The 26,330-nt window shown below is 45.5% G+C and overlaps 2 protein-coding genes across 2 annotated transcripts in view; both read right to left on the bottom strand.

Moving 5' to 3' along the window:
* LOC124014234 (segment polarity protein dishevelled homolog DVL-2-like) overlaps positions 1 to 15,516 on the bottom strand; it is a 22,421-nt gene extending 6,905 nt beyond the window's left edge. Inside the window, exons 1-9 of the mRNA XM_046329036.1 lie at positions 15,021 to 15,516; positions 4,646 to 4,715; positions 3,196 to 3,356; positions 2,480 to 2,589; positions 1,684 to 1,904; positions 1,495 to 1,564; positions 888 to 1,027; positions 664 to 740; positions 478 to 545 (exon numbers count right to left, since the gene is read on the bottom strand). Coding sequence (XP_046184992.1) covers positions 478 to 545; positions 664 to 740; positions 888 to 1,027; positions 1,495 to 1,564; positions 1,684 to 1,904; positions 2,480 to 2,589; positions 3,196 to 3,356; positions 4,646 to 4,715; positions 15,021 to 15,181 — 1,078 coding nt within the window. The 5' untranslated portion in view covers positions 15,182 to 15,516. The remainder of the gene's footprint in view (positions 1 to 477; positions 546 to 663; positions 741 to 887; positions 1,028 to 1,494; positions 1,565 to 1,683; positions 1,905 to 2,479; positions 2,590 to 3,195; positions 3,357 to 4,645; positions 4,716 to 15,020) is intronic.
* Positions 15,517 to 15,713: 197 nt separating this feature from the next.
* Positions 15,714 to 25,148, bottom strand: LOC124013627 (E3 ubiquitin-protein ligase RNF182-like). Its single transcript, XM_046327964.1, has 2 exons — positions 24,957 to 25,148; positions 15,714 to 16,866 (listed from the first exon to the last, which is right to left on the bottom strand). The coding sequence occupies exon 2, from the start codon at positions 16,753 to 16,755 to the stop codon at positions 16,111 to 16,113; it is 645 nt and encodes a 214-aa protein (XP_046183920.1). The 5' UTR covers positions 16,756 to 16,866; positions 24,957 to 25,148; the 3' UTR covers positions 15,714 to 16,110.
* Positions 25,149 to 26,330: the final 1,182 nt, after the last annotated feature.

Below are 26,330 nucleotides of genomic sequence, written 5' to 3' on the forward strand. Positions count from 1 at the left end.
TCCTCAATCAGTGTACATTAAGGGGATGAAACAGGTTAAAGAATGAATTTTAATCCTGGAGACAATTGAGACAGGGATTGTGTATGTGCACCATTCAGAGGGTGATGGGACAAGAAAATATTTAAGTGCCAGGCACACCGGTTTGAGTGTGTCAGAACTGCAACTCTGCTGGGTTTTTCATGCTCAACAGTTTCATGTGTGCAACAAGAATGGTCAATCACCCAAAGGACATCCAGCCAACTTGACAACTGTGGGAAGCATTGGAGTCAACATGAGCCAGCATCCCTGTGGAACGCTTTCGACACCTTGCGGAGTCCACACCCCGAGAAATGTAGAATGTTCCGAGGGCAAAAAGGTGTGCAACTCAATATTAGGAAGGTGATCCTAATGTTATGTACACTCAGTGTCAAAGATCATAGAGACAAGAGTAGCTGTACAACTCTGTGGTAGAGATGAGGCGTGCAGGCTGCTACTCACTGCGGGGGAGGGTGAAGTAGCCCTGAGGTGACGGGTCCCAGCACTTAGCCACTGTCAGGATGATGGGCCTGAGGGAGAGACAGAAGGTCAGGTCATCATCGCGTGTCAACTGGCATTTCCCCATTGAGCGCAGGCAAAAGGGCTGGACCGTGTAAATGTACTGATGTCCTTAGGTCTGAAACGCACCCCGGTTTGTGCACGATCTCCCTCAGCACGCGCACCGCGTCGTCGTTGCTCATGTTCTCAAAGTTGATGTCGTTCACCTTGGGGAGAAAGAGAGTCCGTAGATATGAACGGTCCAACTCGAGAATATCTAGTTACCCCGGTCAGTCACACACACACACACACACACACACACACACACACACACACACACACACACACACACACACACACACACACACACACACCTGAAGGAGCATGTCCCCGGGTTCGATGCGTCCGTCGGCAGCCACCGCCCCTCCCTTCATGATGGAACCGATATAGATGCCCCCATCCCCTCTCTCGTTACTCTGGCCCACGATGCTGATGCCTAGGAAGTTATACTTCTCTGTGGGAGGGAAGAGGATATCGGTTATTTCATCTCAAACTTTTAGGAAGAAAGTTCCCTGAGATAAAGAACCTCAGAGGTGGTGGTAAGAGTTGGTGAAAAAAAAAGAGAGAAGGATAGAGATGTGACAGGAGGAGAGAGGGGAGGAAGTGGTAGTGAGACATGGAGTTCAGGTCACAGGGCAGAAATGTGGAGGGGAGGATGTCTATAGCCTGGTAAAGCAGACTGAGCGCTTAAGTTCCGTTACACTTCACAGAACGTGAGCTATTGCAAAGAACAGGCAGGTTTCACCCGGCTATTTCCAGAACGACTGGAGGTTTTTCCAAAAATGGACACGCATAGTACTGGTTAGGTGGTCTACAATAACGAGTGAAAAAGCTCGACAGTCAAAGAGAGGGTCAGAGAGATGGGTGGAAGACATGAGAAGGGGAGTGGTGTCGGGGAACAGACGGCGAAACGTTACTGACCCATGTTGAGCGTGACGGTGATGATGTTTAGAGACATGGTGGAGTCAGTCACGCTGCTGAACGACGACGCCTGGGACAAGAACAGGGAAAACGCAATCAATTCCAACGCAGAATGGGACATTTCTGACTTAAAAGGTCTATGTCGCAAACTTAAGAGAGGGAGGTAGAGAGGGAGGAAGAATTCATTACCCTTTCGAGCCTGGGCGGGCGCTGTTTCTTGCGCCTGCGGTGGCGTTTGAGCAGCCTGGACGCAGTGCTCTGCTCTGTGGAGCTGCTGAACCGGCTCATGGTGTCGTCATCCTCAGAGTCACAGAAACTGGTGGTGTCCAGCTCGCTGCTCATCACCGTGGTAGCGCTCTCATAGCCCGCTAGGTGGCGCTCCATGCGGCTCTGGCCGTTCATCCTAGGCCCTGACGCACCAGAGATCAAGGGAGTGACAGATGGGAGAGCAGGGGGAGAAGAGTAAGAGAGATAGAGGGTTATCTATGGATTTCATGTTTATTCATGTTATCAATGTCAATTGCTATTACCACTAGAAAGGGTTGCGTTCAGTAGACAAAACATTTTGAAACGGGAAGCCTGACATTGCCCAATAAGAAACGCTCTTTGTCATTTTCCATTGTAAAATGTTCCATTACAGTGCCGTTCCATCATGGTTTGTCAATAGTTACCACAGCCTCAAAGTCCTAAACCCTGCATATTTAAAAAGTGTATATTTTTTTTAAATGAGATTTTAAACCTTAACCACACTACTAACCTTATGCCTAAACTTAAATTAGGACCAAAAATAACAAGCTTGTTTTCAGGAATTTATATGATTTAGCCATTTTGACTTTGTGGCCGTTCTATTAGCCATTTTGACTTTGTGGCCGTTCTATTAGCCATTTTGACTTTGTGGCTGTTCTATTAGCCATTTTGACTTTGTGGCTGTTCTATCTAGTGGAAACCATCATGTGACAAAGAGCAGGCGGTGCAGAGTGCTCACCATGTTGCTCCATGGCCTCCCTGTGTCTGGGTCTCTCTCTCCTGAAGGACACCACAGACTCTGTTTCTGTCTGGTCATCCAGGTTCTCCACACTGCCTGCTGCATTGGGACTGCATAGGGGAGAGGGTTAAAGTAAGGAAAGCTCTGGAAAACACATTATTAATAAAACACAAATAGCAGCGCACACCTAATGTCTAATAATATAGGCCACAACACAGATCGCATTACGACCTATGAGGACAATGTGTATGAATAGGAAGCAATGGATTAAGCCTAGTAGAGGTACTGTATGTCACAACTGGGTTCAAATAGTATTTGAAATCTTAATTTTCAAGAACTTTGAGCAATTACTTTAGTCTGCCTTGAGTGCTAGATGGGCGGGTTTGTACTTTTGGGGGCATTCCACTGGTCCCATTGCACCAGGAAAACTCTATATAGTGCAGCTAATGATTTTAAATACTATCTGAACCCAGGTTTGCAATGTATTATAACCTAGACAGACAGTAACTAGAACCTGTTCCCAGACCAGGTGCTTACTGTCAATAGGCGGCACAGGCACAGATCATGTTCAAATGGGCCGTTGTATTTAACAGTAGGTAACATGATAGCTGGAGTGACTGAGGTATTCTGTCATAGAATACGTTAGATACAGTACGAGATACATTAGAGTAGCACACTGATTATTTGGGACTGTGGGAGAGGGTGTGCGCTCATACTGGAACGATGGGGGTCTGGAGTCACCGATGCCCCCGGTCCTCTCGACAGGTGGGGGTGGGAGAGGAGGAGGGGGTGAGGGCGGGGGCCGGACTTCTGCTGGGGGTGGAGGAAGGACTGGTGGTACTGGCTCTGCTGCTCCTGGCGTGTCTGATGAAACCAACTGAGGAGAGCGGGAGGGACAGAGATTTGGAAGGGGTGGACAGAGGAGGGAAAGAGGGGAAAAGGAGTTGAAAGGGGATGATATAAAAATGTACAAATTAAAATAAAACAGGTGGAAGAAGAGGAATTATTATTTTAGTTTCAGTTGTCAGTCAATTTTTTAGGTTGTTAACTTTGTTTTCTCCTCAAAGGGCCTTCAACGGGCCGCCAGTTGCTAATCCCTGACCTTGCGCAAGGCATCCAATTACCTACTCCCTACAGACCCAACATACTCCTACACAGACCAGTCTGCCTGGAGAGGGGCTAAAAAGCCAACAAACTGTCTTTCAACAAAGATTCTGGGTTTCTATACATTTCAATTTCTCTATGACAAAGGAGACTGAACAAAGCATCCATTCAAATGTGTTCTAGTTTCATGGATACAGTTCTGTCCTGAACCTTCCCCTGAAAACCAGTTTGCAGTTTTGATCGAATATCCCCTCTAAGGTGTCAGACACAGTGCCACAGAACACCCCCCCCCCTTTCTTTTCTTTAAGCTCTCTTCCTTCCCTTGTTCTTCTAAATGGCTGTTTGACTATAGAGCAGTCATCCCTCTGGGACCCTCCATCCTATCTTGTGTCAGTCCCTATGGCCTCCTCTCTTTGTCCAACCCTTTTAATCCCGCTCTCTCTCCTTTCTTCTCCTTCATATGCACTTGGCAGATGTTTTCCTCCCAACCGGGACAAGTCACAATGTTTTGTCTGCAGGACTCATATCCTGCATGTTCTTTAGGGTAGGTAATATGATCATAAGTGAGGACATTTGAGGACGTAGTTACATTCACAGACCAAGGTGTTCATGATAGTGGGTTTTTGTCCGTGCCCTTTTAGTAGTTAAAGCAGGGCCATAGCCACAGAGGTCGGTAGAGAAATGGCCGCCATGTTGGCACAAAACGTTCCATGACAATAACGTTCTAATTGGCATTCTTAGAAGATCATGTAATGGTCTTGGAACTTGACGCCAATGTGGAGATTGTTTTAAACTCTGAAACTCAGACAGAGTTTGCCAGAGTCTGTAGCCTACATCTCTGGCTCTGGTTCAAAGCTCACTTTGAGCAGTTTATGATACATTTGAACTGCTAGGTCCAACTCAGCAGTATTGTTCCGACTTGGGAACTTGACTTTTACAATTCGGTCCTGGAAAAATAGTTTGGAGGGATTCAGGAATTCCCCCTCTGTCTCCCTTCTACTGCTGCCCTTTCACTGGTCCAAGAAAGCTGTGGACTGTCTACCTCAACCAGTTTGCCCTTACCCATGACACCACTCGTCCGTTGAAGCAGGGAAGCTTGGCACTGTCGTCTGAGATCTCTTCCTTCACCACCCTTAAAAAAGAGAAAAAAAGAGGCTAAGTGAAAACAGAGACAAAACACATACTGTACGCAGAGACCGACGTAAAGAGCAACACGAGGACGCCGCTGCGTTCGTTTCCCAAATCCACTTAAGCAACGTCAGTGAGACAGAGTCTGCTGTGTAATACGTGTCTGTCTGAGCCACTATGTTATTACTGCAGTACTTAGGACCTGAGCGTGACATGGGTACTATGTAGAGGAAACGTTTAACTGACTGCCTAAAGACTTACAGCTAAGCTTTTTCATCTTTATTTGCCTCTACGCCTGATGTTTTGTGTGTGTGGTTTGGTTGGCCAGTGTGTGTGTGTGTGTGTGTGTGTGTGGAGGGGGGGGGGGGTGTAGTATGGTCAGCTCTGCCCCACTCTGGGGTTTTGTAAGCAGCTGTTGAGGGTTGGTTTTGTGGGTGAGTGTGAGCAGCTGTTGTTTTGAGTGTAAGCAGCACAGGGACAGATTGTTGTGGGCACCGGGGAGGCATGTCACAGGCTGGAGGCGGGCCTTGTGTGATAGTGCTGGAGTGGGTGAATGTGAGAACCCGTCTTTACCCCCTATCGTGCCCTCTTTCTCATCTCTCGCTCTCAGTCCCTTTCAATCCTTTCAGTTGCCCTCTTTCTCTTGCCCTCGGTCTATCCTGTTCTTTCTTGCTAAGAGGGCAGACTCAGATTGCATCCAGAAAGGGACAGATGCAACATTCTATCCCTAACAGGGTAATAGTCTGCATACCTCACCATTCCAAACAAAATGACCTCACCACAAACTATTTCACCAACTCACTTAAATGTCTCAAACACATCTTGGAAATTCAGAATCCCCTTGGAATCCTAAAACCTGACATTTTTGCCCAGCAACTCCCTCCTAGCCGTTACTTCTTTGCCTCGCACATCCCAAGCAAACACACGTTTTGCTCTCCCATCTACTAATCTCTCACACAGCACACCCAAAACCACCATTCACTTCCACTACCCCGACCCCTCTCCCCCTGCTCCCCACCCCACTCTCTTCCTGTTGATTCTGCCACGGCCAGACACCAAGCAAATGGCCTCTGTCCAACCCCTGGTCCCTGATCTGGTCTGCTCTGTTCGACACTGCTCAGCTCTGCTCTGACTGCCACACACAGCCTGTCTGACAGCTGGCTCGCACTCCAGGAAACAAAACACAAACAGAACAGGCAAACACACAAACACCAATGCTTTAGTTACTTTACTGAGGCCTCAGGCTGATGAGCTCTGTTTTGATTGGGCAGCTGACTCCTTTGAGCTGGGTTTAAATGTAGCCTACTTGTAACTGACTCTCTTGAGATGTTTCAAAATGTTGCGGTTGTGATAGAAGTAGGCTTAGGTCTAACGAACCCAGGAGTCAGACACTTCCAACGGCTTGACTACAACTCACATTTTTAAAAATGGATTTAACCTTTATTTAACTAGGCAAGTCAGTTAATAAATTCTTATTTACAATGAGGGCCAACACCGGCCGAACCCTAACGGCGCTGGACCAATTGTGCGCCACTCAATCACGGCCGGTTGCAATACAGCCTGGAATCAAATCAGGGTCTGTAGTAACGTCACTGAGATGCAGTGCCTTAGACCGCTGTGCCGGAGCCCCACTAATAAAGCAGGAGCATTTGATTGTTTTAGTGCCCGTTTTAATAACATAACACAGTGTCTTAGTTTCGCGTTCAGTAACATCCGAGAGAGACATCAAAGTATGTTTTACTAACTTTACAAAACTTCAGCAGTTTAAATGCAAGTAATGAGTTTAACAGAAGCCCGAGGTCTCATCAGTCAAACTCCACCACAAACATGCATTCCATTCAACCTAGGGAAATGCACAACTGACAGGCAGCCACCAAAGAAAGATTAATTGTGAGAGCAGACAGCTCTTTCAGTCTGGAGGATTTAAATGGGAGAAAAGAAGGAGAGAGAGGAGAAAGGGAGGTATACAGGGGTTGCAGCCAGCCAAGCTAGGGTGTTAGGGGAGACAATAACTTGGTCCAGTTCCCAAAAGGGAAGAAAAGCTGAGGATTTCACAAGCTCACAGAGAGAGAGAGATGGGAATTAGTGATGAGAACAGCCGGGGTGAGAAGGGTTTTTCTTCATTGTGGTGTCCAATGTAAAGACAGTATTTATGCCGGAAGTTATGCTTTGACCCATATTTGGACACTAGTATGTTTGCCTGGTCTTAGCTATGAGAGATCAGGAGGGGTATGATGGATATAGAGATGGTTTGGCTTTCTTTGTGCAGTCATTGACCCCCCACATCCCCTACCTCTTTGATAGGTGACAGTCATACACAAAATTGGGTAACGTTATGGGACATTGTGCTTGTTGAATTCAATTAAATACTATTATAATAGCCTAACAGGCCAACCAAATGTGTCACCTTGTTGCATTAACTAAAGATAAAATCACAAATCCCCATTCCAAACATTAGATCAGTGGTTCTTAACCTTGGAGGTACCGAACCCTTCTTAATTGGAAAAATAAAATATTATTTTGTTCAAATTAAAAACATATGTATATGTATATATTAACTGGTGCACAAAATGAACATCACAAAATGAACATCACTGTGTTAAACATCACTGTGTTAAACATCACTGTGTTCAACAAAATCATCAAAACATGATTTTCACACAAAAACAAAATAATGAATATTTACTGCAAATCAGTGTGACTTCTGCTGTTGCCTTTCAGAGACCAGTTCAGAAATGTGCGGCTTCACCTTGGCAAGTGCCACTCATGTCATTTTCGCAACGAAGTCTGTTTCTTTTCTTCGCTTTTATGTCCAGCATCCTCGAAAAGGACTCTCTTGTAGGGAAGTATCCGTCGAGAGACTTTGCAAGCTCATCTAAGTGCGTGGCAATTGCTTGCTTCAGTTCCGCGGGTACAGAAATGTCTCCGATTCCAGATACATCTTCGATCTTACTTACACAGTCGTCCAAGGGGAAAGTTTGCGAAGTAAAAAATAAAATAAAAATAAAAAAAATAAAAAAGTTTTACCTTTATTTAACCAGGCAAGTGAGTTAAGAACACATTCTTATTTTCAATGACGGCCTGGGAACATTGGGTTAACTGCCTGTTCAGGGGCAGAACGACAGATTTGTACCTTGTCAGCTCGGGGGTTTGAACTCGCAACCTTCTGGTAACTAGTCCAACGCTCTAACCACTAGGCTACGCTGCCGCCCCGTTCTCTGTTCGTCGTTTCCATAACGGTAGCTTTTTTTGAAAAGCCTTCAAGTTTTCCTCCGCTTCGATGATGTTGACACCACCACCCTGCATCTTTTGATTGAGATGATTGAGAGCTGCGAAGATATCGGCCATGTACGCTAAAATGAGAATGAAATCAGAATTTTTGACGCAATCTGCATGACAATGTTGGTGCTCTTGCAAAAACAGGGCTAATTCCACACGCACGGCAAAAACACGATTCAGCACCTGTCCCCGGGATAACCACCGAACGTTAGAATGGTACAGAAGTACATCGAATTCAGAGCCCATTCCTTCACACAGCTCACTGAAGATGCGGTGCCTCAGAGCACTAGTTCGCACATAGTTCACGCATTCCACTACAATTTTGAATACTTCTACCAGTTTTGGAGGCAAGGTTTTTGTTGCCAACGCATGCCTGTGCAGAATACAATGCGTAACAATGTGTGGTGCATCGGCTTTCACTAGTGCACCAAAACCAGACTTTCTTCCAGCATGACTGGAGCTCCGTTCGAACAAACTGCAGAAACCATATCCTACGAAAGATTGTCGTCTTTGAAGAAGTCATCCACAAGTTTCTTCACATCGGCTGCCTTAGTTGTTGTTGTAAGAGGCTTACAAAATAAAAAAATATTCCTTTATCACGCAGTCTTTTACATAGCGCACGAATACAGCAAGCTGGCTTAGATTGAAATTGTCTGTGGCCTCGTCGAGTTGAAGGCTGAATTTTGCCGGGCTTGAAATCAGATCAGCAACTACTTGAGCCAAGATGTCTTTGCTCATGTCCTCTATTCTGTCGCTGATGGTGTCATTTGAAAGAGGAATTTGGGATAACTTAACTTCAGCCTCTTTTCCCAGCATGATATTCGCCATCTTCAACACAGCTGGTTTTATGAGTGTTTCACCAATGGTGTGTGGTTTGCCCTGCTTTGCGATCAGGTAAGCAACTTCGTACGATGCTGTGAGGATCGGTTTGTTGATGGGTACAAAGCCGAGAACAGGCAGAGTAGCCTTTTCATCGAATCTGTCTCTCTCCACCTTGAATTCAGCGAGCATGGTGTTCTTGTATTTTCCATCTCCATGCAGCTTAAGGAAGTATTCTCTTCTTTTTGCCGGTGGTAGAATAGAATTACTCAACTTGGCATTGCAAATCATGCAGGTAGGATGCTGACTCCCATCACGTTCCGTTATACATGTGAATCCATATTGTACATATTCGTCCGACCACTTTCTTTTTTTGCTCGACATAGTAAGTATGAAGGGATTAAAATATTAAGTAGGAAATCACAAGACGTACCATCACGACAGTCACAAGTCGACTACTGAGCGCACCAAATTCCTTGCAGCACAGATAGGCCAAGCGATGTAGCGTGATCACCTGCAGCCAATGATGACCAAGCGGGGCGTGTCATCACGAATCATATGAGTCGGATGTTTGTCTTGACCTCCGCCGAACCCCTGAGAATGACTCACCGATCGAACCCAGGTTAAGAACCACTGCATTAGATCAACTCAAGCGTTTCCCCCTTCTCACGACACTTATTTTCTCCCACTAGCCAATTTTGTAACTAATTGGCGACAGATTTTCACGCGAATATTCTAAAATCTACATAAATAAAATATGCACATTTTCCCACCAGAGATGCGTTTCCATCAAATGCACTTGTTGCGGATAAGTCTGTGCGTGCAGACGTAGTACACATAAAATGTGTTATCCCATGTACCCAATAAAAAATAATAAGTAAAACGGGTTTCCATCACATTTTCAACTCTACTGATGGTTTTGGCACAGAAAATGTTGCGTTAAGTAGCAAATTTGCCAACTCTGGTTTTGGCATGTGAACTCTAGCCAACAGCTCGCAGATAGCGCAGGTATAGCCTGCATGAGATTATTATGGACAGAATAGCAACAATATTTGCCCAACATCAATAATAATATGCCACCAGATAATTATTGGAAAGGGACACCCTGTGAAGTTAACGGCAGGCTTTATCCAAGTCGTAGTGGGAGGACTACACAACATGTTACTCCAATTTTACTTCGATATGATGGTTATTACATCCATATATGCATATAAAAGCATTTCCAGCTACATTTCTCCCATAATTACATTTTACAGACACAAAAAGATCCCACCTTGTCTAGGGTATATATAGTTTACAGACAAATGTTCTGTTTCCGTCAGGTCTGTTGTGGTATTTTTTTTTTATCCAACATGTACTTTACTCACACCAAAAGGTTGGATGGAAACCTGGTTACTGACCACTAACCAGGTTTCCATCCAACCTTTTGGTGTGAGTAAAGTACATGTTGGATAAAAAAAATACCACAACAGACCTGACAGAAACAGAACATTTTTAAGTCAACTTTCCAAATGTCGACAAAACAAAATACACTAGACAAGGTGGAATCATTTTGGGTCTGGAAAAGTAATTAATTATGCGATAAAATGTCGCTGGAAACCCTTTTTATGCACATGTAATAATAACCATCATATCGAAGTCAGGGAAAGCATGCCGTTTATTAGGCTACAGATTAAATAAGCTATGATGAACTTCACAGGGTGTTGAAAGTGTAAGGTGATGAACATGATGCTCCTTTCTAATAAATATTGAGGGTCTTATTCTGGTGACATGATCAAATGCCGTTTGACAAATCAAAAAAATCTTGCTCTTCTGTCCATAATAATCTCATGTAGGCTATGCCTGCACTGTATATCTACGAGCGGTTGGCTAGAGCGCATGTGCCAATACTAGAGTGGGCACACTCGCTATATAACACAAACATGTTATAAAGGAAGCGGATCCTTTGTTTTGATCACGAACCAGGTATTTAAATCTAATGAAAAAGGCCGACCCAAAACAACGTTGCTGCAGAAGAGTTAGACGGAGCAGCCTCCTGGTCAGACTTCGAAGGCATGCACACCACCCACCGTTTCCGAGTATATTACTCGCAAATGTCCAGTCTCTAGACAACGAGGTAGACAATTAGGGCATATGTTGCCCTCCAGAGAGACATCAGAGATTGTAATGTTCTCTGTTTCATGGAAACATGGCTCTCTCTGGATATGTTGTCAGAGTCGGTACAGCTACCGGGTTTCTTCATGCATTGCACCGACAGAAATAAACATCTCTCTGGGAAGAAGAAGGGCGAGGGTGAAGGCTTCATGATTAATGACTCTGTGTAATCGTAACAACATACAGGAACTCAGGTACTTTTGTTCACCTGACCTAGAATTCCATACAACCAAATGCAGACCATATTATATCCCAAGAGAATTCTCATCGGTTATCGTCACAGCCACGTATATCCCCTCAAGTGTATACCACAACAGCCCTCAAGGAACTTCACCGGACTTTATATAAACTGGAAACCATTTATCCCGAGGATGAATTTATTGTAGCTGGGGATTTTAACAAAGCAAATTTGAGAACAAATAAATACCTAAATTCTATCAGCACATTTTTTGTATCATTCGCATGGGAAATACACTGGACCACTGCTGCTCTAACTTCCTTGATGCATACAAGGCCCTCCCCTGCTCTCCCTTTGGCAAATCCGACCACAACTTAATTTTGCTCCTACCGTCCTATAGGCAGAAACTCAAACAGGATGTACCCGTGACAAGAACCATTCAATGATAGTCTGACCAATCGGAATCCACTCCTCAAGATTGTTTTGATCGCTGAGACTGGGAAATGTTCCGGGCAGCCTCAGAGAATAACATTGATTTATAAGCTGATTCGGTGAGTGAGTTTATAAGGAAGTGCATTGAAGATGTTGTACCCTTTGACTATTAAAACCTACCCTAACCAGAAATCTTGGATAGATGGCGGCATTCGCACAAACATGAAAGCGCGAATCATCGCATTTAACCATGGAAAGATGACTGGGAATATGGCCGAACATAAACAGTGTACTTATTCCCTCCGTAAGGCAATCAAACAAGCGAAATGTCATTATTAGGGACAAAGTGAAGTCTCAATTCAATGGCTCAGACACGAGATGTATTTGGCAGGGTCCACATGCAATTACGGACTACAAAAAGAAAACCAGCCAAGTCACGGACACCGACGTCTTGCTTCCAGACAAACTAAACACCTTTGCCTGCTTTAAGGATAATACAATGCCAACGACACTGCCCACTACCAAGGACTGCGGGCCCCCCTCTCCTTCTCCGTGGCCGACGTGAGTAAGACATTTAAATGTGTCAACCCTCGCAGGGCTGCTGTCCCCAGACGGCATCCCTAGCCGCATCCTCAGAGCATGCGCAGACCAGCTGGCTGGTGTGTTTACGTACATATTCAATCATTCCCTATCCCAGTCTGCTGTCCCTACATGCTTCAAGATGGCCACAATTGTTCCTGTACCCAAAAAGACAAAGGTAACTGAACTAAATGACGTAGCACTCACTTCTGTCATCATGATGTGCTTTGAGAGACTATCACCACACTGCCCTATCCCATCTCGACAAGAGGAATACCCATGTAAGAAGGCTGTTCATTGAGTACAGCTCAGCATTCAACACCATAGTACCCTCCAAGCTCATCATTAAGCTTAAGGCCCTGAGTCTCAAACCCACCTTGTGCAATTGAGTCCTGGACGGGCCAACCCCCAGGTGATGGGCCACCCCCAGGTGCTGAGGGTAGGAAACAACATCTCCACTTCACTGATCCTCAACACTGGGGCCCCATAATGGTGCGTGCTAAGCCCCCTCCTGTACTCCTATGACTGCGTGGCCATGCACGCCTCCAGCTCAATCATCAAGATTGCAGACGACAACAGTAGTGGGCTTGATTACCAACAACAACGAGACAGCCTACAGGGAGGAGGTGAGGGCACTGCGTGTGGTGTCAGAAAACAACCTCTCACTCAACATCAACAAAATGAAGGAGATGATCGTTGACTTCAGGAAACAGCAGAGGGAGAACCCCCTATCAACGGGACAGCAGTGGAGAAAGGAGAACGTTTTATGTTCCTTGGCGTACACATCACGGATAAACTGAAATGGTCCACCTACACAGACAGTGTGGTGAAGAAGGCGCAACAATGCCTCTTCAACCTCAGGAGGCTGCAGAAATATGGCTCGTCACCTAAAACCCTCAAACTTTTACAGATGCACAATTGAGAGCATCTTGTCTGGCTCTATCGCCCCCTGGTACGGCAACTGATCCGCCCTCAATCGCAGGGCTCTCCAGAGGTTGGTGTGGTCTGCACAACGCATCACCGGGGCAAACTACCTGCCCTCCAGGACACCTACAGCACCCGATGTCACAGGAAGGCCAAAACGATCAATGATAACAACCACCCGAGCCACTACCTGTTCACCCCGCTACCATCCAGAAGGTGAGGTCAGTACAGGTGCATCAATGCTGGGACTGAGAGACTGAAAAACAGCTCTCAAGGCCATCAGACTGTTAAACAGCCATCACTAACACAGAGAGGCTTCTGCCTATATACAGACTTGAATCATTGTTCACTTTAAATAATGCAACTTTAATTATGTTTACATATCTTAAACTACTCATCTCATATGTATATACACTCTTTTATACCAGCTATTGCATTTTGCTCATGCCGCTTGGTCATCGCTCATCCATATATTTTTACATGTACATATTCTTATTCCATCCATTTAGATTTGTGTGTATTAGGTAGTTGTTATGGATTTGTTAGATTACTTGTTAGATATTGCTGCACTGTCAGAACTAGAAGCACAAGCATTTCACTACAGTTGCATTAACATCTGCTAGCCATGTGTAATTTGATTTGAAATGTTTGAGAAAACCATCAGTAGAGTTGAAAATGCAATGGAAACCCATTTAATGTGTATTTATTTGTATTTGTTACATGGGACATTGAGAAAAGTGCAATTGCGACCTGCAATTCAGTGCGTTCCTGCATGTGGGCATTCCAGCATCTGCAGGAACACCTATTTATAATTCCATTGAACCATTTTTAAGATGCGGGGGAGTTCCAGTACAGTAGGTGGTGTTATTAACGCACAATAACGTTGGATGCCAGCCACCAATAAACCCCATAGAAGGGGTGGGGCCGACAACAGCTGCTGGCTAGCCGTACACCGGTAAACAGTGTCCTTCGTCCCTGCATTTCTGTCAACGATGTCGAGGGCAGGTGTTCGGCAGGCGGGAGCGAAGGCCATTGTGTGCAAGCTTAGCCAACTAGTCCAGTACACAACAGGCGGGAGGCGACACTGTGTGCTCGTTAGCTAATTAACACACGGTGTCCCTAACTAGCAAGCTAGCGAGTTCGCTAACACACAGTTTCGCTGCAGCCCTCCGATTTCTCCAGTGCACAGCATGCGAGTGACACTGCGACATAGCTAACGAGCACACGGTGTCGCTATTTAACAAGATAGCTAGCACACGGTGTATCCCCCAACCTCTCACCAGCTGTGCTAGCGGAAGGCGGGGTGACAACGTGTCCTTAGCCCCCACCTGGCAGGCACTGTTTTCCCGGAGTTCTGTTAACAACAGTAATGGCAGGGGTTCGGCAGGCGGTAGCGACCAGCTGTCAAGCAAGGCAAACTCCGGGTGCCAGCACAAAAAACGCCAGTTTTATTTCCCTTTTGAACCGGGGGAGGGGTCATGAAGTAACTATATGGATGCTCGAGGGGGTGGGGCAGGAACGCCCCGAATTGCACACCATTGAATTTTTATGTGCACAATGTCATCACGCACAGCCTTTAATCTGCTGCAACAGGTCAATTTGATAAAAACATATCTGGTGGGAAAATGCGCATGTTTTTTAATGCAGTTTTATCCATATTCGCATTTAAATCTGTAAACATAGTTACTAAATGACACCTTTCATTTGCAACATTGGATCATGCAAGTTGATCCAGTTAAATGGTTACCAGTTAACTTAACTATTGTAACTAACGTTAATAAAGTGTAGCAACAGTTCACCCTTTGTGTCTTTGTGAGTATTGTCAAAGATAGACTTTGCAACAATGTATCTAATCAACTACTGGGTTGTTTTTTTAATTATCATAATTTGCCTGAAACCCACAACACGACACCGCACAATCATGCATCACTGGCTCTCACTTACCCGAAGTCCTGGTCCATAGACTTAAAGAAGAATTTGTAGTTGGGCTTGTTCAAGACCTGTTTAAAATCCAACAAAGTGATATTTTCGGCAGGAATCTGAATCTTCACCAAATACGGCGTCTCCTCCTCGTCGATGTGGTATATTATTTTGGTTTCCGCCATTTCAGCAGCAACTTTTTTTCAGCTGTACCACACAAATTGTGGAAGAGAAAGGTAGCTAGTTAGCTAACACTAGCTATGCTAACGGGAGAAGGGGGTGAGGAGAAGTGCTCTTACAACACCAGCCAGCAGTGAGTTTGCCCTGGCCAGAACTAATAAAAAAGTTTAACATCTACTTATATCACGAACATATCGCCTTAGTTTATATCCCCCAAAGAAAAATATATAATTCCCTAACGGCGAAGGGGTTAAAAACCACGCACACGCTACATTCACAAGATCCGCTACCCACAATTTCTCCCCCAACAAAAACATAAGGGGGGGTCTAAAACTTTTCTCTCGACTATTACAAGCCAACGCGGCGTATGACGTCAGGTATGCTCCCTTTACGTTTTCGCTCAACGTGCCACGGTCTGTCTGTATCCAATGGGCTGTAGAAATATTCCAGGAATTTTATTCCACAACATAATTCATCTTGATGATGATAACCGTTATGCTAAACACACACACACACATGTGGAAGTCAAAACATGAAACAGATATGAAATGCTTTTAATAAATAGCCAAGGACTGTAGTACAATGTAATAATAAAAACTCCATTAATGCCCATCTTCACAGTTGAGAACGGCCTATATTACACCACTAGAGGGAACTCTAAATCAGTGCATAGCAGAACACAGAGCTGTATACAGAATTTTCTGAAAAACATTAGCGCTACTTACATAAACTAAATCTGATTATGAGGCGGTATACATCAACTTTGATCTTGTAAGCATATTTGTATTTTACAGTTTCAAGGCTGTTTGAGATAGGCCTATAGTTCATTCTGGATCGAGGCCACATTCAAATATTTTGACAATACACATTTCCTTACTTTAGAAAGTCATCGAGGAAAGAAGAAAGGATTCATGTAAAAGTGTTCATCCTCCCCTCATTTGCAGAAGAAGCTTGGCCCGAACACTACCGCCACTATGCAGGTCACCCCAAACAACACCCAGAAGACCACGACTAGCAGCTGCACACATACCAGGGTCCTACTGTGGTGCTGCAGCACCTCCACCTCATCAACCAGTCCTCCACCGCTGTGGGGCCTATCGCTGGGGTGCATCTGCTCCACCCGGAGGCTCACTGTGGGCAGGATGATGAAGCGAGAATCCCTGCTGGCCTCCAGGGAGAGGACCACACTCTGAGTGACTGTGGCCAGTCGGGTGGTCACCGATGTGGGCATGCGGAAGGCCATGGGCGGCAGCTGGGCCAGGATACGGGAGTTGCAGGGCAAGGTGAGGGGGTCACCTGTCTCCAGCGTGGTGGGGTGGCGGCAAAGGGGGCAGGAGATGGCAGGACTGGGAGGGCTCTGGGGGTCCGAGGGGTCAGTTGGATACGGGGACAGCTGGATCCTATGGAGGCACTCGGTGCAAAAGACATGGAGGCACTCCAGCATGCGAGGACACTTGTTGCTCTGGTTGTACTCCTGGTAGCAGATGGGACACTCCACATCTGTGGACTCCCCCAGGCTGGGGGTGGCTGCTGAGACTGGGTGCCCCTGGAAGAGCACTGGTTCCGGCGGCTCAGCCATGGTGAGTGAGAGGTTGAGATGGAGGTGGGAATGGGAGTGGAAGGGGGAGTGGGGGTTCAGGGTTAGACTGCTGTAGGGACTGTTAGATGTTCTCTTGTATGTCTGCAGAACCTGGAGGGAGATATAATATGATCAAATATTGATTATATTCTTACATGTACAGTATACGTGTTCCTATAGTATAGGCCATTTCATCCTGTTTCAGTATGTGTGTAACATAGAGAAAATCAAATGCGCCTATATGGGGTTAAAATGTTAAATCGATGTAAAGCCTGCCCCTTAGTCCCTAGCAGTGGGGAGCTGAGGAAATAGGTTGCAAGTTCAAACCCCCCGAGCTGACAAGGTACAAATCTGTCGTTCTGCCCCTGAACAGGCAGTTAACCCACTGTTCCTAGGTCGTCATTGAAAATAAGAATTTGTTCTTAACTGACTTGCCTGGTTAAATAAAGGTAAAAAAAAAAAAAAAATGTAAATGGCGGAAAAGTGAAAGTAGAGAAACAAAGGAGGACAGGAGCTGTGGATGGAAGTGATTACTGTCATGTTTTGTCTTATATCATCTTGTCATTTTGCTTTTCCTTCTGTTCGTTTCCCCCTGCTGGTCTTATTAGGTTCGTTCCCTTTTTCTATCCCTCTCTCTCCCCCTCCCTCTCTCTCCTCTCTCTATCGTTCCGTTCCTGCTCCCAGCTGTTCCTATTCCCCTAATCATCATTTAGTCTTCCCACACCTGTTCCCGATCCTTTCCCCTGATTAGAGTCCCTATTTATTCCTTTGTGTTCCGTTCCTGTCCCGTCGGTTCCTTGTTTTGTATTCACCATGCTGTGATTGTGTTTCGCCCTGTCCTGTCGTGTTTTTTTGCCTTCATCAGATGCTGCGTGTGAGCAGGTGTCTCTGTCTACTACGGCCTGCGCCTACCCGAAGCGACCTGCAGTCTGTGGCCGCTTCTCTTGTTATTCCCCTCTACAGACTAGAGGATTTCTGTTACTCCCTGTTTGGATTTGAATAAACTCTGTTTCTGTTAAGTCGCTTTTGGGTCCTCTATCACCTGCATGACAGAAGGAACCGACCAAGTAATGGACCCAGCGACTTCAGACGCTCGTTACACTGCCGTCGAGATCCAAGGAGCCATGCTCGGCAGACACGAGCAGGAATTGTCTGCTGCTCGCCATGCCGTGGAGAACCTGGCCGCTCAGGTTTCCGACCTCTCTGGACAGTTCCAGAGTCTACGTCTCGTGCCACCTGTTACTTCCTGGCCTGCCGAGCCTCCAGAACCTAGGGTTAATAACCCACCTTGCTACTCCGGGCAGCCCACTGAGTGCCGCTCCTTTCTCACGCAGTGTGAGATTGTGTTCTCTCTCCAACCCAACACATACTCTAGAGAGAGAGCTCGGGTTGCTTACGTCATTTCACTCCTTACTGGCCGGGCTCGAGAATGGGGCACAGCTATCTGGGAGGCAAGGGCTGATTGCTCTAACAAGTTCCAGAACTTTAAAGAGGAGATGATTCGGGTTTTTGACCGTTCAGTTTTTGGTAGGGAGGCTTCTAGGGCCCTGGCTTCCTTATGCCAAGGTGAACGGTCCATAACGGATTATTCTATTGAGTTTCGCACTCTTGCTGCCTCTAGTGAGTGGAACGAGCCGGCGCTGCTCGCTCGTTTTCTGGAGGGACTCCACGCAGTGGTTAAGGATGAGATTCTCTCCCGGGAGGTTCCTTCAGATGTGGACTCTTTGATTGCTCTCGCCATCCGCATAGAACGACGGGTAGATCTTCGTCACCGGGCTCGTGGAAGAGAGCTCGCATCAACGGTGTTTCCCTGCTCCGCATCGCAACCATCTCCCTCCTCTGGCTTTGAGACTGAGCCCATGCAGCTGGGAGGGATTCGCATCTCGACTAAGGAGAGGGAACGGAGGATCACCAACCGCCTGTGCCTCTATTGCGGAGTTGCTGGACATTTTGTTAATTCATGTCCAGTAAGAGGCCAGAGCCCATCAGTAAGCGGAGGGCTACTGGTGAGCGCTACTACTCTGGTCTCTTCATCTAGATCTTGTACTACTATGTCGGTCCATCTACGCTGGACCGGTTCGGGTGCTACATGCAGTGCCTTGATTGACTCTGGGGCTGAGGGTTGTTTCATGGACGAAGCATGGGTTCGGAAACATAACATTCCTTTCAGACCGTTAGACAAGCCTACGCCCATGTTTGCCTTAGATGGTAGTCATCTTCCCAGTATCAGATTTGAGACACTACCTTTAACCCTCACAGTATCTGGTAACCACAGTGAGACTATTTCTTTTTTGATTTTCCGTTCACCGTTTACACCTGTTGTTTTGGGTCATCCCTGGCTAGTATGTCATAATCCTTCTATTAATTGGTCTAGTAATTCTATCCTATCCTGGAACGTTTCTTGTCATGTGAAGTGTTTAATGTCTGCCATCCCTCCCGTTTCTTCTGTCCCTACTTCCCAGGAGGAACCTGGCGATTTGACAGGAGTGCCGGAGGAATATCATGATCTGCGCACGGTCTTCAGTCGGTCCCGAGCCAACTCCCTTCCTCCTCACCGGTCGTATGATTGTAGTATTGATCTCCTTCCGGGGACCACTCCTCCTCGAGGTAGACTATACTCTCTGTCGGCTCCCGAACGTAAGGCTCTCGAGGATTATTTGTCTGTGTCTCTTGACGCCGGTACCATAGTGCCTTCTTCTTCTCCGGCCGGGGCGGGGTTCTTTTGTTAAGAAGAAGGACGGTACTCTGCGCCCCTGCGTGGATTATCGAGGGCTGAATGACATAACGGTTAAGAATCGTTATCCGCTTCCCCTTATGTCATCAGCCTTCGAGATTCTGCAGGGAGCCAGGTGCTTTACTAAGTTGGACCTTCGTAACGCTTACCATCTCGTGCGCATCAGAGAGGGGGACGAGTGGAAAACGGCGTTTAACACTCCGTTAGGGCATTTTGAGTACCGGGTTCTGCCGTTCGGTCTCGCCAATGCGCCAGCTGTTTTTCAGGCATTAGTTAATGATGTTCTGAGAGACATGCTGAACATTTTTGTTTTTGTCTATCTTGACGATATCCTGATTTTTTCTCCGTCACTCGAGATTCATGTTCAGCACGTTCGACGTGTTCTACAGCGCCTTTTAGAGAATTGTCTCTACGTAAAGGCTGAGAAGTGCTCTTTTCATGTCTCCTCCGTTACTTTTCTCGGTTCCGTTATTTCCGCTGAAGGCATTCAGATGGATTCCGCTAAGGTCCAAGCTGTCAGTGATTGGCCCGTTCCAAGGTCACGTGTCGAGTTGCAGCGCTTTTAGGTTTCGCTAATTTCTATCGGCGTTTCATTCGTAATTTCGGTCAAGTTGCTGCCCCTCTCACAGCTCTTACTTCTGTCAAGACGTGTTTTAAGTGGTCCGGTTCCGCCCAGGGAGCTTTTGATCTTCTAAAAGAACGTTTTACGTCCGCTCCTATCCTCGTTACTCCTGACGTCACTAGACAATTCATTGTCGAGGTTGACGCTTCAGAGGTAGGCGTGGGAGCCATTCTATCCCAGCGCATCCAGTCTGACGATAAGGTTCATCCTTGCGCTTATTTTTCTCATCGCCTGTCGCCATCTGAGCGCAACTATGATGTGGGTAACCGTGAACTGCTCGCCATCCGCTTAGCCCTAGGCGAATGGCGACAGTGGTTGGAGGGGGCGACCGTTCCTTTTGTCGTTTGGACAGACCATAAGAACCTTGAGTACATCCGTTCTGCCAAACGACTTAATGCCCGTCAAGCTCGTTGGGCGTTGTTTTTCGCTCGTTTCGAGTTTGTGATTTCTTACCGTCCGGGTAGCAAGAACACCAAGCCTGATGCCTTATCCCGTCTGTTTAGTTCTTCTGTGGCTTCTACTGATCTCGAGGGGATTCTTCCTTATGGGCGTGTTGTCGGGTTGACAGTCTGGGGAATTGAAAGACAGGTTAAGCAAGCACTCACGCACACTGCGTCGCCGCGCGCTTGTCCTAGTAACCTCCTTTTCGTTCCTGTTTCCACTCGTCTGGCTGTTCTTCAGTGGGCTCACTCTGCCAAGTTAGCTGGTCATCCCGGTGTTCGAGGCACTCTTGCGTCTATTCGCCAGCGCTTTTGGTGGCCGACTCAGGAGCGTGACACGCGCCGTTTCGTGGCTGCGTGTTCAGACTGCGCGCAGAAGAAGTCTGGTAATTTTTTTCTGCTTCTGCTCCTGGTCTTGCTGGGTCTCAGTCTGTTCCCTGCCATCGCATCTCTCCTGTTCTTGTTCCTGCCCTTGCTGTGTCTCAGTCTGTCCCTAGTTCTCATTTTTTTTTTAGAGTAGTACCCTAGTTTCCCTTTTTATCGTTTTTCGTTACGGTCCTGAGGAGAGGAGTTGGGTTCTTTCTCGGGACGTGCTGGACCGTTTGATCTATGATTTCCTCCGTTGCCGCCAGTGTTCCTCCTCGAGAGCGCCAGGAGGCGCTCGGTGAGTGGGGGGTACTGTCATGTTTTGTCTTATATCATCTTGTCATTTTGCTTTTCCTTCTGTTCGTTTCCCCCTGCTGGTCTTATTAGGTTCGTTCCCTTTTTCTATCCCTCTCTCTCCCCCTCCCTCTCTCTCCTCTCTCTATCGTTCCGTTCCTGCTCCCAGCTGTTCCTATTCCCCTAATCATCATTTAGTCTTCCCACACCTGTTCCCGATCCTTTCCCCTGATTAGAGTCCCTATTTATTCCTTTGTGTTCCGTTCCTGTCCCGTCGGTTCCTTGTTTTGTATTCACCATGCTGTGATTGTGTTTCGCCCTGTCCTGTCGTGTTTTTTGCCTTCATCAGATGCTGCGTGTGAGCAGGTGTCTCTGTCTACTACGGCCTGCGCCTACCCGAAGCGACCTGCAGTCTGTGGCCGCTTCTCTTGTTATTCCCCTCTACAGACTAGAGGATTTCTGTTACTCCCTGTTTGGATTTGAATAAACTCTGTTTCTGTTAAGTCGCTTTTGGGTCCTCTATCACCTGCATGACAATTACTGGGGCCTACACACACACACACATTCTCTCTCTCTCTCTCTCTCTCTCTCTCTCTCTCTCTCTCTCTCTCTCTCTCTCTCTCTCTCTCTCTCTCTCTCTCTCTCGTTGTGTTTGAGGTATTTCTTGCTGCAGGCTAGGTAACATTATAATGGTGTTGCGCTAACACCAACGCGAAGTTCATACAATGCAGAAGAACAGCCTCAGGCCTACTGAGTTTGAATTCCACTGATAGTTGACTAGTGAAATATAGATTTGTTTCAAGCAAACTGCCAATGATCTAATCTCTAACTGCTGCATAATAGGGCCAATGAACCAAAATATGCAATTCAAGTGTAGCATACATTATGGCAAAGGAGTATACCCACTGTGTTGTACTCATTTGATATTTCCTCAGGCGTTTATGTGTTTACCTCATTAAGATCACAGTGTACTTTCATAAACAGTGCTATTCTAGTCCCAACCCTCCACTCACACGGGACAGAGCAAGGCAAGCCTGACTCAAGAGAGCTGTTGCCTAGCAGTAGGGATCTATTTTGTATTGGGCCACAGGAGCAGAGATGGTAAGAAACACATTTACAACTGGAATTGATCTAGCTGTACATGTAATAAGATCAAAGTAATGAAGTTATAGCTTTGATTTTGTTCAATAACCTCAATAGATATTCCACACAAATTTGGTCAACATTTCTCTGTGTAATTTGGTTGATAATAATTCTAATGACTTGTTCCAACTCCTAGACATGCACAGACACAAATGACACAGAATGGCAAAACATTAGGGCTGTCAGAGTTAATCAGTTAACTCATGTTACGTTTTGGTAATTTTAGTACATGCATTTTTAAAAATCATTATTACCGGTAATCAAATTTTCTGAAAGCATTCAAAATACATTGAAAACATACCAAATACATAATCTTTGCCAGTGTTTCCCAACCGGGAGTACGCGTCCCCTTAGGGGTAGGTGGGCAGTCCCCATGGGGTATTTGGAAGAAGACATTTTGGGGGGAAAAATATTACCAAAAATATATATTACATTTCTTAAAATGTTATTACGCAGGTAAAAATTTACTGCGGTCACTGGTGTGAAATATGTAGTTATTTTATATTTTTAGGCCTACTTTTTGACTTTACTGGCCTCTTCCTGCCTGCCGGTTGGCTCAACGTTTGATCCTCTGCTCGCGCCAAGTGCTCGTGATCCTTTGCTCCAAGGGCTATAATGCCTGCTGCTGTTATCCTGACAGAAACTACGAATGGTAAGACAGAAGTAGATGCACTGAAGACGTTACAGTTGTCAAATAACACAGTGTGCCGTAGGGATCTATGACATGGGCATTGATATTGTTGATCAATTGGTGGGGGAAAAAAAGAAGCTTTTTTTCTGCAGTTGGACAAATCGACTGATGTCAATGGGGAAGCCCAGTTGATTTCGTTTTTGTGATACAGATACATTTCGGTAATGAATGAGCACATTCTGTTCTGCAAGAAGCTAACGGGGAGAAGTACAGTTGGGGCTGTGTTTAACGTCATTGACAGTTTTTTCACAGAGCACAATCTGGATTTGAAATCCTGTGTTCGTGTGGGCACGGGATCGTGCTGCGTCAATGCCTGGGAGAGGGAAATTATTAACGTTAATTGGCCACACAAAGAAGGCAAATCCCACTGTATCGTTCACAGAGAGGCATTGGCCAGCAAGATAATGAGTTATGAGATGTATGATGTTTTGAATGATGCAGTGAAAGTGATTCATTCCCAGGCCTCTGAATCACCGAATGTTTGAAAGCCTCTGTGATGACAGTGGGACTGTGCACCAGCAGCTACTGCTTCATAGCGACGACAACCGTTGTCTCTACCGAGGGAAATCGCAACAGAGGCTTTTTGGCTGTGTGCTGAAGTAAGTGATTTTCTGTCTGAGCACTCACACCCCTTGTGGAACACAGACTGGGGTGTCCTCCTTGTCTATCTTGCTGATGTGTTAAGCAAACTGAACAACCTGAATCTAACTCTGTGAGGTAAAGACGAGGGGGAAGTGAGGGAGACATAATATATATCAAGATTTTTTTTTGATCTAGTCAGATAAACACTCCAAACAGCCTATCCGACCGCTCGGAGGCATCCGCATGGTCCTAAAGCACACCGTGGCCTCGTTTTGTATCACATTCCAATGATAAAACTGGGGAGGACAAAAATGCAATTTCATAATGTCCCTAGTGAAAGTTGCGCCCCTGGTAAAGACACACATTCTAAACATGCATGGCAAAGTCTGTGGATTCATGAAGAAGATCAAACTCTGGGAGAGGAACTGTGAAGATGGGGCTAAAAAGTTGTTTCCAGCAGCATGACACCAAACCTTTTACAGTGCTCCTATGGTGCAAATAGTACGCTCACATTTATCCAAACTCAACAGTGAGTTCAACTCCTACTTCCCTGACATTGAAAACAAGTCTGCCAAACTTCACTGGGTGCCTAAACCCACATTTTGTCAAATTTACACCTATGAATCTATGAATCACTCCGGTCGCACAAGCATGAGGGGGTACTACAGGCAGGTCAAAGTGTTTTAGGGTACAGTACCCAAAAATGTTGGGAACCACTGATCTACGCAACTAAAAATAACAATGCAATGTAAAAATAAGATTGAGGTTAAAGTGTGCTTTCTCAATTTACCTAATTTAGCTAACCGTTACTTTAGACAAAATTAAGACAACAATATTCTTGTAATGTTTTTTGTATGAAAGATCTTAAACTACAGCTTAATTTGAGCATGTCGGGGTGGCAGGTAGCCTAGTGGTTAGAGCGTTGGGCCAGTAACCGAAAAATCGAATCCCCGAGCTGACAAGGTAAAAATCTGCCCTTCGGCCCCAGAACAAGGCAGTTAACCCACTGTTCCTAGGCCGTCATTGTAAATAAGAATTTGTTCTTAACTGACTTGCCTTGTTAAATAAAAAAGTGCAGAATTTGTGATTAACCGCGATTAATCACAGCAAATCCTGCGATTAACTTAAATAAATGTTGCCATAGTTTGAAAGCCCAACAAAATAATACATAGGCCTACTTTATGGTGTCAGATAACGGTTATGATAGCCTGTGTATTAATATATTGCTACTTTATCTATGTATGTCAGTTGATATCAAAACACCATGGGAGTGAAACTCACTGACACTTCATCACTATGTAGTGTAGGCAGAAGATAAGGAAGACTTACCTCCTCACACACACAGTCACACACCCCTCGGATCACGGCTCTGTACCAAAGTTCTCACTTAGCCATAATACATATCTTCCTCCTTTTCTGTCCACCACGTACAGTAAACATCTAATCTACCTCTCTCTGTCTTATCTTTGCTGGCTCGCTTACTCTCCCTTTCTATTATTCACCCTGTATCTCCTCTCCTCCCTTGCTCTACCCATCCCTTGACATCTTCTCATCTCCCCTACTGGGCCCAGGGATGTCTCCTGGTTGCCCTGACATTAATTAATTCATCTCCAGGTGACGTGGTGGTAACTAGTAACCAGGGACACGTAATAGGTAGTAGCCACCTCCTCTAACCCTGACACTTCTCACTGTCCTGACAGTACAGCATTTGTATTTACATTGATTTTGTCAATGTACAGGTTATTCAGAATGACATACTGTTGTGAGTCAAATTGCTGTGGATGTCAATCAAGAGGGGAATTCATTTGTTTATGATTTTGGTATCAGTTCAAAAAGCAGCAACCTGATAAATAGTTGAGTTACTGGTGCTGGTCTAATGGGACTCACATAATGTCTTCCCTTCTATCTGTATGTCTGTAAGACCCTCGGAAACCAATTGAATATGTTAACATCCTCTGTGAATTATCTACAGAAAAACATTTCTCTGATCATGCATGTACTGTATGCAGCCAAATAAGGTCCTGATACAGATCCAAGAAGTTTGGTCGGCAGTTGGGCTCCCGAGTGGCGCAGCGGTCTAAGGCACTGCACCTCAGTGTTGGAGGTATCACTACAGACCCTGGTTCGATTCCAGGCTGTATCACAAACGGCTGTGATTGGGAGTCCCATAGGGCGGCACACAATGGGTTCGGGTTAGGGTTTGGCCAGGGTAGGGCGTCATTGTAAATAAGTAGTTGTTCTTAACTGACTTGCCTAGTTAAATAAAGGTTAAATAAATAAATTAAATAGGTAGCCAAATACAGGACATGAACAGATCACCCTTTGCCCATTTCACAAATATTGTGTGTGCGTGTTAGCGTGTGTGTCTGTACACGCGCACTGTGTTATGATTTTTGTGTGTGAATATGTGTTACAATTATACATTAATATTTACACACTATTCACATATACATATTAATATACAATCTGACCCATAATTATTGGCATCCTTGATAAAAAAAGACTTATTAATATGAATAATAGATATTGGATGCTCAAAAAAAGAAAAGGGAAATATTATTTTAGAGTTTTTTAGAGTAAGCGATTTTGTTTAACAAGCAATACAAAAAAATCCCTGAAAGATTGACATTTTAGTAATTTAGAAAACAATTATCCAGAGCGACTTACAGTTAATGCATCCATCTTAAGATAACTAGGTAAGAT

This window comes from Oncorhynchus gorbuscha, linkage group LG25 (genome assembly GCF_021184085.1).
Source record: "Oncorhynchus gorbuscha isolate QuinsamMale2020 ecotype Even-year linkage group LG25, OgorEven_v1.0, whole genome shotgun sequence".
Taxonomy (NCBI): domain Eukaryota; kingdom Metazoa; phylum Chordata; class Actinopteri; order Salmoniformes; family Salmonidae; genus Oncorhynchus; species Oncorhynchus gorbuscha.